The sequence below is a fragment of the Choloepus didactylus genome, chromosome 17 (assembly GCF_015220235.1).
Source record: "Choloepus didactylus isolate mChoDid1 chromosome 17, mChoDid1.pri, whole genome shotgun sequence".
Taxonomy (NCBI): domain Eukaryota; kingdom Metazoa; phylum Chordata; class Mammalia; order Pilosa; family Megalonychidae; genus Choloepus; species Choloepus didactylus.
The window spans coordinates 74,726,708-74,746,097 of record NC_051323.1 but is presented as its reverse complement, the minus strand read 5'-3'; the positions used below and the strand labels follow the sequence as shown (position 1 = coordinate 74,746,097).

The window sequence follows — 19,390 nt, the reverse complement described above, 5'->3', positions numbered from 1 at the left end:
GCAATATGAAGAGGGGCCAGGACAATGCGAACAAGAGCCCATGTAGTAAATGTTTTAGAGGAAACTTTCTGTCCTCGCTCAAAGTGGCACTTTAAATTTCATCCAATGCGTTCCCACACATCTGAGTCTAATGTGCCTTCCTCGGGAAACCAAGGGTTGTGTTGGACAACATCATGCAATAAAGAATACAAATTATCTTCTGAAACAGAAGCTCCACTAGCTTGCAGCAGCCCTTGTAAAGTTAAAACATACTGGCGCTGGGGACATTGAGAGACTGACCCGTATCGTTGAGTGGCTGAAACTACTGACCCACCGCGAGACAACTCGCTTGTACTTACTGTGCAGCTTCCAGACGTCGTGGTCAGGACTGGAACTCCTCACACGGGGCACCGATTGTGAAAGAAGGGAGCTGATTCCATCTTTGTGTTCATCAAAAGAAACTTTATTCTACTCATTCCTACAGGTTTTTATAGCATGTAAGGTAGTCTCCTACGTGACTGTTTTCAGGTTTTTCAGGGAGGGTGCATTTTTTCTAAAGCCACAAGGTCACGATTGCATGTCTTTGATCTCAAGGGACAATCTCTTTGGGGCTGGACGGGAGACAGGAGCAGGAGACAGGAGCACGGAAGGAGCCCAGCGTCTTTATCCTTATCTAAATTGCCTACCTTCAGGCACACAAAGCTTAGGAGTGGCCTCTCTGTATAACCTATCAAGCCAGGGAAACTTCCGTGTCTCCACATGTGTGTGCGTGTGTGTGCGTGCCCTGGGGAGTGGTGGGGATTGGGCAGTATTTTACTGCACAAGCCACCGTCTCCAAGGGGTTTGAGTCACATCCTGTATCTCACACGTTTCCAGTCAAGGGCGACTGAGGGTTTCCTTCCATCGGAGTCAGTCTGTTGCGATGATAGGTGACTTTTCTAATTTGCACAGAGGGGCCCCGTGAGCACATCATAGGGTTGTGCTTGCCTGTGTGGTGTCCATGTGGAAAAGGCTTTCTCTCCCCAAGAGAATGGTTTGACTTGACTTGTTGAAGGCTGTGTGCCCCATTGTGGGTGGCTCTGTGTCCCTGCAGATGGCCAAGTGTCCTCTGGGTTGTCGAGAGTCTGGCTGTGGGTGACCAGCAGTGGAGGACCAGGTGCCTCCCCTTGGGTGGCCAGTGTCCCCCATGGGTGTCCTCCATAGGTGGTCCAGAGTTCCCCGTGGGTGTCCTCCATAGGTGGCCCAGTGTTCCCCGTGGGTGGCCAAGTGACCCCCAGTATGTGGCTCAGTGTCCTCCATGGGTGGTCATGTCCCCTGTGGGTGGCCAGTGTCCCCCATGGGTGGCCCAGTGTCCCCACGAGTGACCAGTGTCCCCCACGGATGCCCCCCCAGCAGCCCATGCCCAGTGGGTCTGGAGGGTGAGTGGGGCCTGACCTTGGCCCCCCAAGTCCCTGCTGCTTCTCCATGAGACTCTGGGGTGCAGAGCCCACAGGATGTCAAGGGTGGGGGGACTGAGGCCTGGCGGGGCAGGGGGGCACAGGAGTATCCCGGTGGCTGTGGGGGACGTCCCCTTCCCGCCCCCTCCAGGCTGAGGCCCCGGAAGGAGCAGGGCACATATGCGCTGTCCCTGATCTACGGCAAGACCGTGTACCACTACCTCATCAGCCAGGACAAGGCAGGCAAATACTGCATCCCCGAGGGGACCAAGTTTGACACCCTCTGGCAGGTAGGTGCCCCCCACCCATGCTGGGGGAGACGCTGCTCGGGCTCCTGGGGGTGGGGGCCCTGCCTGATGCCCCCTGCCCGCAGCTGGTGGAATACCTGAAGCTGAAGGCCGACGGGCTCATCCACTGCCTGAAGGAGGCCTGTCCCAACACCAGCGCCAACCCAGGTGCGCGGGGGCCATGGGGGGTGGCTGGGACCCCCGTGCCCCCACCTCCCTCACTGTCCCTCCTGCTCCCCCAGGGGCCGCCGCTCCCTCACTGCCAGCCCATCCTTCCTCCTTCACCCACGTGAGTCCACCCCGCAGCTCAGGGTGGGGGCTCAGGAGGGAGCTGGGTGGGTGGGCAGGGGGTCCTGCTCCCAGGGGGCAGCACCATCCCTGGGAAGTCCTCAGAGGATGGGGGTCTCCTGAAAGGGGTGAGGGGGCCCCCCAGCTCGGGCCCTGCTGGCCCTTACCGATCCCATGACCTTTAGCCTCAGAGACAGACGGACACCCTCAACTCAGATGGCTACACCCCTGAGCCAGGTGAGCCGGCAGGTGGAGGTGTGGGTGGGGCTCGGGCCAGGCCGAGGGTCCCCAAGTGGGTCTGGGGTTGGGGGAGAGCTGTGAGCCAGGCCTGGTCTGGGGTTTGCCGCTGGGCACACCCCACCCCCACAGATGTCTGCACAGGTGCACACCTGCCACGCTCGCCTGTGCACATTCACACCTGGCCACGCCCCGGGCACCCTGTGCACAGAAGCACATTTACAGAGAACTACCTCAAGCCAGGTGCAGCCCAGCCCGTGCTGCATGTAGGGCAGTTATGGCAATGCCCCCCACTTTACAGATGAGAAAGGGGGTGGCCTCACAGCTAGGCAGGGTTGGAGCCAAGATTTGAATCCAGGCAGGCGGGCACCAGAGCCTGTGTTCCTAAAACACTGCTGAAGATGCCCCGGTGTTTCCCATGTGGAGGCAAACCTGTCCACGATGTGCACCATGAAAAACATATGTGGTTATGTGTGCACACGGATGCTCAGTCGGGAGCCCTGGTGAACATGGCCGTGTGGGCGTGCGTAGACCTGGGCAAGCACATGCACAGATGCACACGTCCTTGGTCCCCCATTGCACACACAGCCTTGGGCTGGGGAGTATGCATGGGTGTGTGCGTTGAAACATACACATGGGTACACGCCTGCACACTCCAGCTAGTGCATACACGGCTACGTGTGCACACAGTTGCACGCACCGTTGGAGTCCGTGTCCATGGCTTTGCAGCACACCTGCAGATGCAGCCTGGAGCCTATGCAGGGCACACAGGAAACCACACACACATGCGAACCCACACGTTTACCTTGTGCCTCTGTGCTCGGGAGGGCACTCCCTTGTCTGAGGCCAAGGCCGCCCTGTCGTCCTGTCCCCCTGCCCCCTGGTCCCCTCCTGGCTCCTCACCTGGGTGTGCATGGCTGTGTGTGCCCAGCGCGCCTGGTGTCCTCCGAGAAGCCACGGCCTCTGCCCATGGACACGAGCGTGTACGAGAGCCCCTACAGCGACCCTGAGGAGCTCAAGGACAAGAAGCTCTTCCTGAAGCGCGAGAACCTGCTCATGGCTGATATAGAGCTCGGCTGCGGCAACTTCGGCTCTGTGCGCCAGGGTGTCTACCGCATGCGCAAGTACGCGGTGCTGGGGGCGCCCGTGGCCTGGGGGGCTGAGCCAGGTGTCCATCTGTCCCATGTTGGCTTGCCTGGAAGTAGGCTCTCGGGTGGGTGATGCACGCGAGGGTTCCCTGGGGGCTGGCACCCGAGGCCGCAGGTGCACAGGAGCCCCCGGGGACCCAAGGGGCCTGCAGGGCACCCCAGCACCGGACCTGCTGCCCCTGGCGAGGCTGTGGGCTGAGGAGGAGGTCGGGAGGCACCCCTCGGGGTGGCGGCAGGTGAGGGGTCCGGGCTGCACTCCGCCCACCGCTGTCCGCGGGCAGGAAGCAGATCGACGTGGCCATCAAGGTGCTGAAGCAGAGCCCCGGGAAGGCGGACCAGGACGAGATGATGCACGAGGCGCAGATCATGCACCAGCTGGACAACCCCTACATCGTGCGGCTCATCGGCGTGTGCCGGGCCGAGGCCCTGATGCTCGTCATGGAGATGGCGGGCGCCGGGCCCCTGCACAAGTTCCTGCTCGGCAAGAGGTGAGTCCGCAGGGGTGCGGGGGCAGGCCACACCCACAGCCTGCCTCCCGGAGACCCCCTCGCTGACCCGGGGTCTGCCTCCAGCAACAGCCGCCACACCTGGGCCCTCAGGTTTCTAGATCCGGGGGGTGTGTGTGTGTGTGTTCACACTTGTGCATGCAATGCCGGTTCAGGGAGCTCTTGCAAGGGGTGAGTTGATATTTATCAGGGGCCTAGAACAGTGTCCAGCCCTGTAGCAGGGACTTCGCAGGAATTTGCTTTACCGCTAGGGCCGCCCAGACCCTCACGGCCAGCTCGGCAGCCCCGTGGAGCCGTCGCTTTCCACTGTCCACCTGGGTAGAGGCAGCAAACCAGGGCCTCGGCGGGTTGGCGCTGCCCGGGAGCTAAGCACATTTTACATCATTAAAAGGGTGTTTAAAAGAAACAACGAAGAGCATGGGACAGAAACCACAGGCGGCCACAAAGGCTGGGATTCTCACTCTGACCCTTGACAGAAGTTTGCTGACCTCTGACCTAAAGAAACAGCAAGTTCCCGCGTTCCCCCAGCCCCGGAGCCTGACCCTTAAAGAGCGTTTTCCCCTCTCACCGGGCTCTGGCTGCCTGCCCCTCGCTGGAGCCTTCAGGTGCTCGGCAGGTGCTCTGGGCAGGTGCACTGTCAGGAGCCATCCCAGGCCCTGCAGATCCGTCGGTGAGCAGGCGAGACGGAGATCCCTGCCCCGAGCTCTGCGGGGAACAGAGGCTCTAAGTGGCCGTTATCACGACATCGAGTGTGTTGGGGTCAGTGCTGTGGGGAGAAGGGGCAGGACCCCCCAGGGAGCCAGGAAGCGGTGAGGAGGTGAGGCTGGGACGCTTCTGGCAGCGGGCATAGCCCGTGGAAGGGCCCTGCGGTGGGCCCGTGCCGGCGTGGCAGGGGACGGTGAGAGTGGGCCTGTGGCTGGGGCAGGCGGGGTGAAGGACAGACTGCACAGGGCCTTAGGGGGCCTTGGGCTTTTACCCTGAGTGAGGTGGGAGCCCTGGGAGGCTGAGAGCAGAGGGGGAGGACAGGTGTTCTCGCCTGACTCGGGTGCTCAGGGCTCCCTCCGGCTGCAGTGGAAGGAGGACAGGCTGTGGGGGGTGAGGACAGGAGCCCGGTGACCCGGATGGAGGTGACCGTGCTGTCCAGGTGGGCGATGAGGGGTGGACCTGGTGGCAGGAGCAGAGGTGAGGGGAAGTGGGGGGGATTCTGGACAGACCTGAGGGCAGAGCTGCCGGGTTTTGTTGATGGATTGGTCGTGGGGTGTGAGAGAAAGAGGGGAGCTGAAGGAGCTGCTGTTCGCTGAGCTGGAGAAGGAGGGGCCGGGCATGCGTGTGTGTGTGTGCGTGTGCACAGTCGGGGCTCAGCGTTGGCCTGTTATCCAGATGCCTGTGGGACCCCCGTAGGGGAGCAGCAGGACACAAGGATGCGGGAATTGTAGCCATGGGTGATATTTAAAGCCACAAGGCTGGACAAGGGCAGGGGCTTTTGCCCGTTTAGTTCACAGCGCACAGCCCCCTGGCCCAGGCTCGGTTGGGTGAGAGAAGTGGCTTTTACCCCTTCGGGAACTTAGGTGACCCCATGTCCGCACGTCCTCAGGGAGGAGATCCCTGTCAGCAACGTGGTGGAGCTGCTGCACCAGGTCGCCATGGGGATGAAGTACCTGGAGGAGAAGAACTTCGTGCACCGCGACCTGGCAGCCCGCAACGTCCTGCTGGTCAACCGGCACTACGCCAAGATCAGCGACTTCGGCCTCTCCAAGGCACTGGGTGCTGACGACAGCTACTACACCGTGAGCCCCCGGCCCTGCGGCGCTCGGGTGGACGGGGGTGGTGGGCCAGGGTCCCTGGGCCCGGCCTCGGCAGCCTGTGCCCTCCCCAGGCCCGCTCAGCTGGGAAGTGGCCGCTCAAGTGGTACGCGCCCGAGTGCATCAACTTCCGCAAGTTCTCCAGCCGCAGTGATGTCTGGAGCTACGGGGTCACCATGTGGGAGGCCTTCTCCTACGGCCAGAAGCCCTACAAGGCAGGTGTGGACAGAGGGGGTACAGCGGAGCGGGGTGGGGGGCCCTGTTCCTCACACACCCTCACCCCCACTCGAGCAGAAGATGAAGGGCCAGGAGGTGATGGCCTTCGTCGAGCAGGGCAAGCGGATGGAGTGCCCGCCCGAGTGTCCCCCCGAAATGTACGCTCTCATGAGAGACTGCTGGACTTATAAGTGAGTGCCTGTGTCGGCGGGGGTGGGGGACAGCCCAGCAGAGCCCAGACAGGCAGTACGCAGTGGGACGTGCCCCCGTGCCGCCCCCCATAGGCCCCCCGTTTCCTGACCGCAGCCACATTTCAGTCCCCCCATGTGCAAGCTCAGCTTCCTGACACCCCAACGCTGCAGCATGCAAGTGGCCAGCACCCAGCACCCTGGGGAAACCCAGTGCTCCAGCTCAGAAACCTCAGTCCCCGCCAGCAGCATCGCCACACTCAGAGTCGGCACCCCGTAAACCGACAGTCACCACCACCCAGGGCGCAGGCCACCCCCCCCGCGTCTAAGGCTCACCCCCACCCGCCGACACACGGCACCTAATTACCTGACAGGCCCACACTTGAGATTTTCAGAACCTCCACCTCTGTCTGGCTGAAGTCAACACACAAACGCCCCAACTGCCAGCACCCTCAATATCCCAGCTTCACGCACGCCACCCCCTGCACCTGCTGCCGTCCCGTGGGGATGGTGCCACATCCCTTACAGCACCGGCCAGCGCCCACGGTCGAGCAGACACGAATGGCCCCTGCACCCTTGTTCCAGCCTCCAGCAGGGACACCTGGGACACACACGCCCCGGGGCCCGAAGCGGCCGGCACCCAGCACCCAACACCCATGCACAGAGCTGTGGTTTCCTGTCCCCCCACAGGCCACGCATTCACACCTGGCCCACAGACACCCACCCCCAGGGCCAGTGAACTGCATTTCCTGAGTCCCCACCAGTCCCCAGTGTCCACCTGCAGCTGCTGCTGAGCTGGGCGGGCAGCCCTGACTTCAGGACCCTTTCCCTCCAGAGCCCCCCTTACCCAACACCGCACCCCTCGACTTCTGAGCCGGGAGGTCCGCCGGCTGAGCACCCCCCGTGCCCGCCTTCTGGCTGAGGTGGGTCCTGGGGTGCGGTCAGCGGCTGGGTGTGCCCTTCCCGCAGGTGGGAGGACCGCCCAGACTTCGTGGCCGTGGAGCAGCGCGTGCGGGCCTACTACTACAGCCTGGCGAGCAAGGTCGAGGGGCCTGAGGGCTGTGGGCAGGGTGCCAAGGCTGCCTCTGCCTGAGCACCAGCCCCCAGCTGCCCTCTGCCTGTGCCCCAGTCCCTCCCAGGGCCTGCAGGCTGGCTCGGGTGGGCTCGGCGCCTCTGCCCCTCTGCCGGGCGGGAGGACTGTGGACGGCGGAGGAGCCTGGGCTGGTCCCCCTGGGGCCTCTGGAGCTGAGGGGCCTCCTCTGGGGCCCGAAGGGGAGAGACTCGGGTCCCGGGGCAGTGAGACCCCAATCTTTGGATTAAACTCGGCTTCTGTCTTGCGTGTCTGTTGCGTCTTCTCTGGGGTGAAGAAGAGGCTGGAGTGGGGAGGGTCCTTAGAGAAATGCTGAACAGGATTTTTCTTGTGTGGCCAAACCTGGAAGTGACCCCAAGAGGCTGGGGCTGGTTTCCCAGGCCTCCACCCGGGAAACATCTTCATGCTGAGCGAAGGGAAAAGGGGAAGCCAAGGGGCCGCGGGCACGGCCAGCCTGGTTCCCTACCCGCGTGAACCGCATGAGGCGGGTGGGTCTCCAGGCCAGCTGCACACCAGGACCCCCCAGAGCTTTTAACAAGCCCCAACCAAGGAAGTAGCTTAGCGCCTTTTAGTCTCTTCAGGTGATTCCAGCTCACCTGCCCCCACCTTGCCCCAGACCCAGAAGGTCGGAGCTGGTGTCTTCAATCACCTGGCACCCCAAGTGCCTGCTCATTCCCACTCAGGAGAAGACCAGTCCACAAGTGCTTGCCGCCTCAGTTTCCCCTCATGGAAAACCAGGGAGTTGGAGTGCAGAATGCAGCAGGAGCTCACCCCTGCTTTGCTTTTCTAAACTTGCTTCCCGTCCTCAGCTGTGATGGGCTCAAGCCCCAGTTCCCAGCCAATGCCTCGTTCTGTTGGGTAGAACAGTTGGCTCAGGGGTGGGCGTGTTACCCACTCAGAGCCAAGGCTGGGCTTTGGGGAAGGCACGTTTTCTTCCTTTTCACTTGGGGGCACCTGGAACAGACCCCCAGTCCAGCCTTGGTGTGCTGTGAAGAGACAGGGGCCTTGGGGAAGGACCGTGGGGTTGAGCAGGAGACTGCAGAGCCCAGTGACATCCTGGTGCACCTGGGTCAAACCTTGCCTGAAGCTCCTATGGGTTTTGCAGTTATGTGAGCCCGTTTCTTGTTTAGTAATACTTATGTTAATGAAAATGGTAATATGTGACACCTTTGGAGCACCTACTACCCACAGGGCATGGTTCTAAGTGCTTGTAGCAACCCGTTTAAAGTATTATGCATTAACTCCTGCCAATCCTCCCGACAACCTCCTGAGGTAGGTTCTATTATTATTCCCATTGTGAAATATTTTCAAATACATAGAACAGTTACAGAAATAATACAAGCCACATACAGAGAACATACACCACTCCCCACCCAAATCCACCAATTTTAATGTTTTGCCACATTTACTTTATCATTCTATCCATCCATCCACCCATATCCATCTAGCTAGCTACCCATCTGTCTGTCCATCCGTCATTTTCCGAACGTCTGAGTGTAGGTTGTACACATCATGCTCCCTGAATGCTTAATACTGCCGTGAACCTTTCCCAAGGACGATGATCCTATGTGACCACCTGAGGTGCAGTTATCAAGCTCCAGAAATGTAACATATATAACGTATATAAATATATACAGTCTATATTCCAATTTTTTTCATATGCCCTGATGATATGTCCCTTTGGGCCTTTCTCCTCCCCTGCCGTATCCCACCCAGGATCGTGCATTGCCTTTGTCACTGACTCTTTAGCTGCTCGCTCTTTCTTTTTGTCTGTCTGTCCTTCCTCCCTTACCCCTCCTCCCTCCACTTTTGTCTATCTGGGAATGTCTTACTCTCTCCCTAATTTCTGAAAGACAGATTTGCCAGATACAGAATTTGTGGTTGGCAATTTTTGGCTTCCAGCACTTTGAATGTGTCTTCCCACTGCCTTCTCGCCTCCCTGGTTTCCACTGAGAAATTGGAAGTTAATCTCTCCGAGGCTCCCTTGTCTGTAATGCGAAGCTTCTCTCTTCTGGCTTTCAGAATTCTCTCTTTGGCATTTGACAGTTTGATTTAACACAACACAGTGTGGGTCCATTTGGGTTTATCCTGTCTGGAGTTTGCTGAGCATCTTGGATGTATTTATGTCTTAGGTTACATTTTGGAAATTTTCAGACATTATTTCTTTGAGTATTCTCAGTGCCCTTTCTCTTTTGTCTCCTCCTCACGTGCTGGTAGAGCTTGAAGGATCCCCACCGGCTGCACTCACTTTTCTTCCTCCTTCCCGCAGCTCTTCAGACTGGTTGATTTCAGTTCTCTTCAGATGCCTGATTCTTTCCTCTGCCAGCTCCAGTCTGTTGTTGACCCCTCTGGGGAATTTTAAATTTCCGTTGCTGTGGTCTTCAGCTCTGTTTGGTTCCTTTTCATAATTCCCATCTCTCTGTTGATACTGTTTTGTGTTCCTCTGTCATTTTCCTGGTTTCCTTTAGTTCTTTGTCCATGTTTTCCTGGAGCTCTGAGCATATTCAGGACTGCTGTTTTAGATTTTTGTTTTTTACGTTGATGGTTCCTGATGCGTCAGTCTTCTCCTCTGCCTGAGCGATCACTTGTATGGCAGCTGTCCTTTGTTTCGTAACCTTTTCTTGAAACCTGGACATTTTGATGCTTTAATGTGTTATCGTTGGAAAGTGGACCCTGCTGCCTGTGCTCCTCCCGCTGCAACCAGCCGCTGTTAGGACGGAGCTTTCCTTGGCCGCCAGGAACTGGGAAAGACCCCCCTGCCCGGCCTTTGCAGACGGGGAAGTGACGCTCCCACCCCAGGGCGTCTCCCCGCAGTGAACTTCGAGCCCAGCTGCCTCCCGCCTCCCGGCCTCTCCGCAGGAGTCCCCCATTCACGCGGGTCCCCAAGCCCCTCTTCCCCGCGAGCAGCCGCCTCCCGCCCGGGCCCTGCACGTCTGCCCCGCGGCCACCGTCTCGCAGGGCGCGTCCCAGCCCCAGGCACCCCCAGGCACCCCCAGACAGACCCGCCCCGGGGGCGCAGGGCCCACCCTGCTGCTTCCGAGCCCGGCCGGGCCCTGCCCCAGGAGCTCAGGCTGGGCCGGCGGCGCCCGGGGTCCTGCGCCGGTAAGTCCCCTCTGCGTGCCTCAGCCGCCCGGGCTGCCGCCCTGGAACCGCTCTCCGGGGCTTTGGGAAAGAAGCTTCTGCAGTGGCGGCCTCCGGGCGCCCCCTCCGCCATTTGGATGGGGCCGGGCCCCCGCTGCTGGAAGGGCGAGGTCAGGAGACCAGGGAAGGCGAGGGGAGCCGCGGGGTGCAGGGCCGGCCGTGCCAAGGCCCTGTGGCGAGTCCCACCCCGTGGCCGGGTTGTCTGGGGACAGACGGGAGGGCTCGGGGTGACGCCTTGATCCTCGGGAGTGGAGTGACGTGGTGGAAAGATCCCTCCGGTGGGCAGTGCCTGCTGCCAGGCTCCCAGGTAGGGCCCCGGACAGTGCCGGTGGGTGGCACAGGACCCAGGGGGCCAAGGTCTCAGGGACGCAGCTGTCGTCCGGGTGCCTTGGCAGTTTCCAGGCTTGGGATGGGGGCAGGGGAGTGAGCGATGGGGGTGGCACAGGGTTCTGAGGAGGGGGCTGCTGCTGCCAGCCCCTCCTCTCTGGGGCCCTGCTCGCGGCTTGGGACCCTCTCAAGACCCAGGGGGCCTGCTGCTGGACCCAGGGTGCCAGCCGGGCTCGGAGGGCGGGAGCAGGGAGGTCAGAGGCTGGGGTGCGGCTGTGGTAAGTGTGACTTGCCCTGAGCCCCCACAGGTGGTGTCACAGGAGCCCAGAGTTCTGGGGAAAAGCCTGGCAGGAGGCACACAACTTGGGATCACCGCCTCGCGGGGTGCACGTATCCTTGGCAGGGCTGGGATTGGAGCCCCGGCCCCACCTCCTGCTTCCAGCCTCCTCCTGGCCGCCTGTGGGCTGGGGTGGGGGACCCTGGGGAGGGGCGGGGGCAGCCCCCAGTGTACATTTCCCTTTGAAACCTGAGTCTAAAGGTTGCTGGGGGCAATACCTGTGCTCCCTGACACCAGGCGACCAAGGTCTCGCTGAGCACCACGTCGCCCCACCCCTACCCCCAGGCCTCTGAGCCGGAGGAGGGAATTCGAGGCACCTGGAGGGGCGTGCGGAGGAGGGCAGAGGCCTCGGGGGAGGGCAGGCCTCAGTCTCAGTCCAGGCGGGGAGGGCTGCGGCCGTGTCTCACACCTGCTTGCACACCTCTGGTGATGGACAGCTCAGTCATTCCCTCCAAGGCAGCTGGGACTGGTGAGTGAGCGACAATATTAGTTCTCTCGGACACTGGCACCAGCCTGGACGCTGCACGCGTTCCCGGCCTAAGAACCGTAAATTTGTGAGCTGTTAAACCCCCATTGTAAGAGCCAACCCATTTCTGTTGTGTTCTGCAGCTTTAGCACACCAAACGCCATTTAATTCTCAAAACACCCACGCGTAAGGCCCCCCTGATGGAAACCGAGGCTCGGAGGGGTTAAGACAGCCAGTGCCCCATGGCCGGCATGTCAGGGGAAACTGTTTATTATGAGAGGAGAGAGTCCATTTTGTTTGCCTCTGTGCATCTCTTGTTACAGGCTGTAGGTCATGTAGAGGAAGTTTTGGGTTTTTAGGTTTGTTTCTTTTTTTTCCTGTTTGTGGTGGTGTCATATTTGTCAAGATAAAGATAGAGATGTCCCATGAGCCTCCTGTAGTAACTAATCACACCGGTCTATACTCGGGGAGAGTCTAAGCTTGGGGTGGAGTGTCCAGCCTGGACAGGCCTATTACAAATTGAGAACCTGAGGGAACAGAGAGGTGGTGCTTGCTCTGCAGGTGCACGTGGGGCAGAGCCGCTCACCTGGGCCTGGTGTCGTGGTTGAACAGCGCAGGGCAGGGCTGGGGGCGTTTCCTCGCGATGCCCACCACCAGGCTAAAGCCAACTCAGGGGGAAGGCAGAGCCTCCAGGCAAGGCGTAGGTCCAGCACTGGCCGTGAAAGATTCAAGACGGTGAACTCACCTGCCAAGCGTAAAGCAGGCTTTGTTTGATCAAGAAGAGGCTCGATTGTTTTAAAAAATATAGACCTGGCCCATTTCTTCTTCCTTTCCCTAATTTCTTGCTTTTGTTTTTCTTATTCTGATTTTCCTGTGATGAGGGAAAGAGGAGCGCGTCAAGAAAACAAGGTCCTAGACACAAATGATCGGTCATCCTCCTTCGCCCCGGCCAGGGGCTGGGCTAGAGATCTGCAGGGAAACTGCCATCTATGAAACGGAAACTTCAGGGTCTTTTCTCCGCCGACAGTTGCCTCAACCGACCCCCGGTGGCCCCACACATCCGGCGGCGCCTGGCAAATCGGGCACCTGGGGTCTTGGTCCGGCGCGGTGACGGGTGCGGTGGCGTCTCCTGAGCCTTTTCCGCGGGAAGCCCGTCCGCTGCCTGCCGGGGCCACGCCGCCTCCAAAACTCCGTTCTGATTCCAATTTTGTAAGACGTTCAGCTCCTTAACTCTGTCAAGCTACGTTCTAAGTTCTAAGAATTGCTTTGCAAAAATTGCTTCTGGAAACAGAAGCGCAGATTATTTTTTCCTGTGGGAGAGCGTGAAACGGTACTGACTGTGGATCTCAGGAGCCCGCGGGAGGAGGGGCGGCGGTCACACTTACTCGGCCTCTCATTTCATGGAAGGAGCTAAGGGGAGCGAGCGCAGCAGCCCCTTGGGGGCGGGAAGGGGGCTTTGCCCTAAGCTTGGCTACAGGCAGCGTCAGGGGATGGCCATGAGCTTTCTTAGCAGCGGGGAGTCCTGCCCTCCTGGGGGCTCCAGACGGGAGGGCCGGGGGACAGGGGCTCCCGTCTGCAACAGGACAACTGTGGCAGCAAGGGCTCGCTGCTTGTGTGTTGAGAAGCAGGGGAAGAGTTACCAGTCAGAATTAAGGTGCAACGCTGGATGCATGAGAACTTGCAATCCAGCACGGCTCAGGGGGAAGGAGGGGGCCTGGAAGGCAGGTATCCGCCGCAGCCTCCTCTCTGCCGCCGAGGGTCTCCGCCCCAGGTAGGTGCAGGATCAGCTCACCAGGCCTTTTAAGGAATTTGCCCCCAGCCCCCAGGGGCTGGTGCAGTGAGCTGAGGGAGGGGCTGCACCCTGGGGAGAGCAAGCACCTGCAGGGACCCGGCGTGGGATGTGGAGGGAGCGGTGGGTCGGGGGAGAGCAGGTGGCAGACCCTGGGGTGGCCGCGGGCGTGTGCTGCTCCCACTGCCAAAAAGGGTCTGGTCCCTGGGTGATTTGCATTCCAACCACAGTAACTCTCAGGCCATCCTTGGAGTAATTGCCACTGTAATAATACAGTTGGAGCAGGCGGCACTGACTTCTTGGGCTCCTCTCGTTGGTTCCTCCCACCAGCCTCCATCTTCCAGGTGGGCCACGGAGGCCCGGAGAGCAGTGGGTGCCGAGGACACTGGGCCTGGGAAGGCAGAGTCTGCCCCAGGTGTGTGCCCGCGGCTCAGTGCCCTCCAGCGGGAGCTCCAGGCGCGTCCCTGTCGTGGACCAGTCGGGCCATTCCTCACTGCGGGGACGGAGACAGCTCACCAACGTGGGCCCGTGTCCCACGAACACGGCTCATCTCGCAACTGGAAGAGGGGCTGGTTAAGATCAAGGCAGTCAGAAGTGTCCTCGAGCACGGTCTGTCGTCACGACAGGGCCACGCTTTTCCCTCCTCTCATGGCAGGACTGGTCCCCCTCTGAGGTGACAGTGGCTGCACAGAAGCATTTCGTTCTGGAAGGACAGGTTGGCCGTCTGTCCCACAGGCGATTCTCAGAAACAAATCCCTAAGAGCCTTCCTGAAAGGTCTCGAAGCCAAAACCAACATCTGGGCAATGAAAACGTGGCCCGGAGTCCAGGCGCGCCAGCTTCGGAAGGTCCGGGGCCTTTTCCTTCTGGCCTAGTCGCGGCTCACCCCCTCGCCGGCCCGTGCTGAGATGGGCGAAATGCCGGGTGTTTGCTGTAACACGACTCCCCGTTGCTTGGCTTTGGGGGGGCTTTCAGGGTAGAAGCAATGTCATTTATGACTTTTGCTGTGGTGAGAGACAAGTTCTGAATCATCTTCTCTTCCCTGAGTGAAGAGTTTGCAGAGAATGTGTGGAGGGGGTCAGTTACCCCACCCCGGGTATTTTTGAAGACCCTGTTTTTATGTTATTTGGAAAGCTTCTGGGAATTGCTTCTAAGGAAGAATCTCGAGCAGTTACTCTGAGTTATGCAGGACAAGCGAGTGTGTGGTGGACAAGCATGAACCTGGTGTACACAGAATGACTAGCATCCAGCTGGCGCACAGATTGTTTGGGGGTTCGTGTTGTTTATTATAACACAAGTGAGTCACCCGTGTGTGCCCCTGCAGCCTTTCGTGTTGAGGGTGTGGAGCGTGTGGAGGTAGGAGTTTGGGAAATGGAATTCATTTCTGCTGAGATAAAGCTGGAGAGAATCATTGAGTCCCTTATAACAGATACTCCGAACTGTCTGTAACAGGCACACCTGGATGGACTGGGAAACTTCCTAAGGCGTGTGGCGGCCTCTTACTAGTTCCTAAGGAGCAGGGAAGTCAGTAGGCACGGGGCTTCTCCGCTTTACTCCCCGATCCTCGCAGGATAGACCCTTGCTTTGCTCCCCAACCTCTGCAGCATTACACCCCAGGCCCTGCAGTGCACACCTTGGCTTTACTCCCTGGCCCTCTGCAGTGTAGACCTCGGCTTTACTCCCCAGTCCTCTGCAGTGTAGACTTTGGCTTTACTCCCCAGTCCTCTGCAGTGTAGACTTGGCTTTACTCCCCAGTCCTCTGCAGTGTAGACTTGGCTTTACTCCCCAGTCTCCTGCAGTGTAGACCTTGGCTTTACTCCCAGTCTCCTGCAGTGTAGACCTTGGCTTTACTCCCAGTCTCCTGCAGTGTAGACCTCTATTTACTCCTGGTCCCCTGCAGTGTAGAATGCTCTCATTTGGACCCATGTCTCAACACTCTGATAGTTTAAAGGCAGAGGCATTGGTCTTCCTTGTCTGCCCAGGACCACGGTGCCTCTGGCTGCGTAGACAATGACTGTCCACCCTGTTGGGAAGGAAAATGGACTGTTGTTGGGGAAGCCAGCTCCTTCTCTTCCTTGTGCAGGGAGAGCATTTGTACAGAGGCTTAAAAACTGTATAACTCACTGAACAAGTTTAAAGCAGGATTTATATTATCTAGAAGATGGTTGTTTTTTTATTTTGTAATCATGGCCGATTTCCTCCCTTTTCCTAATTTCTTTACTTTTGCTTTTCTTGTTCTGGTTTCCTGTGGTGAGGAGGGAAGATGAGTGCAGCCAAGAAAACACGAGGATGGAGATGAATAACCGTGATCTTTCCTAGTGACCTCAGGGGCCTCATTATGAAGCAGAAGTAGCAGGTCGAGTTTCATCGATGCCACCAGTGAGCCCTTGTGGCTGCAGTGCCTGGGCTAAGTCTGGCGTACCCAAGGTTCTGGGGCTGTTTTACTCCCACTCTGTCGCTTGCTATAAACTGGTGCAGGGGCATTTTCATATAAGAAAGTTCATGTGGAAAGCCTTTCCAGTATGAACTCACCAAAATTCATGCCACTTCATAAGTAATTTCTGATTTTGCCATTAGAAGAGGTATATCTGTAGCATTTAAAGCCAATATTCAATTGTAAGCATAGCTTTTAAAAAAATTATAAACAGCTTTTGAGAGAGACTGATGTGTTTTGTGGGTTTCTTTTCTGGTGGGGTACCATGAAAATACACTGAGAAGTGAGCTAATGTGCTCTCTCTTAGGCATCATGGGTCTTTGCACTGTCATTTGCCTGGCAGTGCATTTGTAGAACAACAGCCTTTCGTTTTTGTAACTCTTAGTATTTAATAAAATCCTGCTAAAAGGAGCATGCACAGCAGCCAAGAGGGATGCAGGGTTTTCCCTAAAAGGTCAGTTATGGGACAGGGTCAAAGGGATGGCTTTGAGATGTTCCCAGCAGCACTGACCTCCGCCTGCTCCTGAGCAGAGCTGTGGCTGCCTCTGCAAACTTGGCCAACAGCGGCAGCAACTGCGAGCCCACGAGCGTGTGTGGAGGAGAGGAGGAGAGTGATTTAGGGCAAAACAATTAAGTTGCAAAGTGTTCTAGATGCATTAAATTGTGCAGCCACTCATTGGCCTGTTGGAGAAAGAGGTGGGGCTCGTGGGCTGAGTGATGTCTCGCAGTTCTCTCTCTTCTCCAAAGGGGGAGCGGGGACTGGACACAGAGGCTGGGACACAGGGAGATACCTGATCAGACCCACAGTCCCCTGAGATCTTGTCCTTGGGCTTGGTGGTGCATGGGGTGCTGTTGGAGGACACGGCTGCCTCGGGGCTGCAATGTGCCTACAGGGGCTCTGGAATGTGGTGTGGAGTGGGTGGAGGGGGCCAGGTCAAGCAGGGTGGCCGGGCACTGGGGGTCCTGCTGTGAGCACCCCGTGTCCCCCTGCCAGCCTCAGTTTGGTTCCCTGGGAAAGTTTGCATTTTGACCATCCTAACTCTCGTGCTGCCTATGGAATAATTCATCAAAGTAATAGAAAAGAAAAGGACTGGGCACCACGTATTTGTTTGGCCTCGTCTCATTTGTTCTCCCGCTGCCCCCTGAGATAGGGTCTTCCCCGTTTTGCATGTGGGGACACTGAGGCTCTGAGCTCAGGAGGATTGGCCGAGGGTGCAGTGCCTCTGAGGAGCGGGTCAGGGAGGCTGACCCATGGGTAAAGTGTGGTCACCAAAGCAAGAAAGGAGTGCCGCTTCTGGTATGATAGAGTGAGGAGTGAAATTGGTGAAAATGATAAAAGCCAGCAGTCTAGAAAGTCTGGAAATAGTCCTAAATACTGAATGCAAAGGAAGAGACATTTATTCAAGGAAATCTAAACTCGGTAGGAAACGTGGGAGTCTGTGGTGTCTAACCAAGGCTCACCATCACCCCACTTCCAGGTGGAGGGCTCCTTCCCAGGGGGGCAGGACATCAGCATCTTCCACATCCTGCCCAGCTGCCTGTCGCCGAGGCGAACTTCCGGGTGACTGTGGGCAAAGCGGGCGGCTCCCTCCCTCAGCCCAGCCCTCACTGGGGAGGCCCTGACCAGCCTGTCCCCACTCACAAGGTGGTAGCTCCATGCTGGGAGAGGCAAGCCAGGAGGATCTGGGGCTACCGTTCCACCTTCCACAGAGAGCTCGGCTCCTGAAGCAGGGCTGACCTCACAGAGAAGCAAGCCCTGTCCCCTCTGCAAGCTCCAGAGCCTGGTTCAGAGATTTTGTCTGAGGGAGAAGCAGCCCATAAAACACACAGCACTTAAATGTCTTTCCAAAGAAACTGACTTCATTTACAGTGGAGCGTGGAGAAGTTCAGCCTAAGGGTGCTCTCAAAAAGCAGTGGGCTGTGGTGAAAGGCTGTGGAAGGCGGTTGGTAGGTTCATTGGCGATTCTGGCTAAACTGCAGGCTGGCTAGACTGCCAGAAAGAACCAGGGAAAGAGACAACTGGGAGGAGCTCTCCAGGGGTCAGATGAAATCTGAAATCTCCAACACTGACTTTGGGAGCTATACTTTCAAAGGAGCCCATATGTAATTGGATTAGTCTGCAGAGCAATTTATGCGCAAGGGCATTGTTGAAAACAATAGAGCAACAGCCAGCAACTAGTGGAGCTTAGCAGCTGGGCTGTCAGGCAAAGAGAAGTGAAAACAGCCCTGCCCAAACCAATTATACTATGGACTATAGTCCATAGTTTACATTGTGGTTCACTGTTTGTGTTATACAATCCTATGGTTGTTTTTTTTTTTTTCAATTGTACCATTTATACAATTTAACATTTTCCATTTTAAGCATTTTGAAGTATACAATTTCTTGGTGTTAATTACATTCACAATGTTGTGTTACCATCATCACCATCCATTACCAAAACTTTTCCATCACCTTGAACAGAAACTGTACCAACTGAGCATTAACTTCCCTTCCCCACTCCCACGCCTGGTAATCTGTATTCTAATTTATGACTGAATTTGTATATTCTAATTTCATATAAGTGAAATCATACAATATTTGTCCTTTTGTTAGTGGCTTATTTCACTCAGCATGTTGTCTTCAAGATTGTTTGCAGCAGGTTTCAGAACATCATACCTTTTTATGGCCAAATAATGTTCCATCATATGTATATACCACATTTTGCTTCTCTATTCATCCGTTTTTGGGCACTTGGATTGCTTCCATCTTTCAGCTCTTGTCAATAATGCTGCTGTGACTGTTGGTTTAGTCCCTGCTTTCAGTTCTTTTGGGTATTTACTTAAGAGTGGGATTGCCAGGTCGTGTGGTATTTCTATAATTAATTCCCTCCTAACTGTTTTCCACAGCAGCTGCACCATTGTGTATTCCCATCAACATTGTATGAGGATTCCTATTTCTCCACGTCCTTGCTAATAGTTATTTTAGCACATAACTTTTTTTTAATGGTTCCTTTTTTTTTTTTACATTTTATTTTGAAATAAATTCAAAGTTATAGGAACAGTTGCAAAAGCAATACAAACCCCATACGCAGAACTCCAGCATTCCCTGACACCCCCCCGATACCCCGATCCACTAACTTTAACATGTTGTCAGACCTCTGTTTCTTTCCCTCCCTCCCTCCCTCTCTCCCTCTCTATCATCCATCATCTACTGCTCTGTCTTCTGAACATAGGAGAGTTAGCTGCACACATCCTTGAACAAACACTATAATTCACATATACAATTCCCATGAACAAGAACATTCTTTTATGCAATCCCGTTAAGTGCAGCTAAGAAGTACAAGAGATTCAACAATGATACAAAGCTTACATTCTATATTTCCTTTTCCTTATGTCTCAACTGTGTCCCTTTGAGCCTCCTGTCCTCCATCCTCAGATCCCATCCAGGGTCATCCTTGGCATTCAATTGTCATCTGTTTAGACTTTTTTTTTTTTTTTTCTCAATTGTGGAAACATATATACAGCCTAAATCTTCCCATTCCACCCCCTCCGTAGCTTTCCATTAGTGGGATTAATCACATTCAGAATGTTGTAATGCTATCGCCTTCCCACCATCCATTACTAGAAATTTCCCTTCACCTCAAACAGCAACCCCACACTCATTTCTTAACTCCCCATTGCCCCTTCCCCCATTTCTCTTAACCCATACCCTACTTTTCATCTCTATTGTCATATTCTCTGA

The 19,390-nt window shown here is 56.6% G+C and overlaps 1 protein-coding gene across 2 annotated transcripts in view; it reads left to right on the top strand.

Moving 5' to 3' along the window:
• Positions 1 to 15,896, top strand: part of LOC119512283 (tyrosine-protein kinase ZAP-70) — a 30,787-nt gene extending 14,891 nt beyond the window's left edge. Inside the window, exons 4-13 of one of the 2 annotated variants that reach the window (XM_037806866.1) lie at positions 1,567 to 1,705; positions 1,789 to 1,870; positions 1,945 to 1,991; positions 2,176 to 2,227; positions 3,159 to 3,351; positions 3,657 to 3,863; positions 5,476 to 5,668; positions 5,758 to 5,898; positions 5,978 to 6,090; positions 15,491 to 15,896. In XM_037806866.1, coding sequence (XP_037662794.1) covers positions 1,567 to 1,705; positions 1,789 to 1,870; positions 1,945 to 1,991; positions 2,176 to 2,227; positions 3,159 to 3,351; positions 3,657 to 3,863; positions 5,476 to 5,668; positions 5,758 to 5,898; positions 5,978 to 6,090; positions 15,491 to 15,554 — 1,231 coding nt within the window. In that variant the 3' untranslated portion in view covers positions 15,555 to 15,896. Of the gene's footprint in view, positions 1 to 1,566; positions 1,706 to 1,788; positions 1,871 to 1,944; positions 1,992 to 2,175; positions 2,228 to 3,158; positions 3,352 to 3,656; positions 3,864 to 5,475; positions 5,669 to 5,757; positions 5,899 to 5,977; positions 6,091 to 7,056; positions 7,427 to 15,490 lie in introns of those variants that run through there. The other variant, XM_037806865.1, reaches the window with a different exon arrangement.
• Positions 15,897 to 19,390: the final 3,494 nt, after the last annotated feature.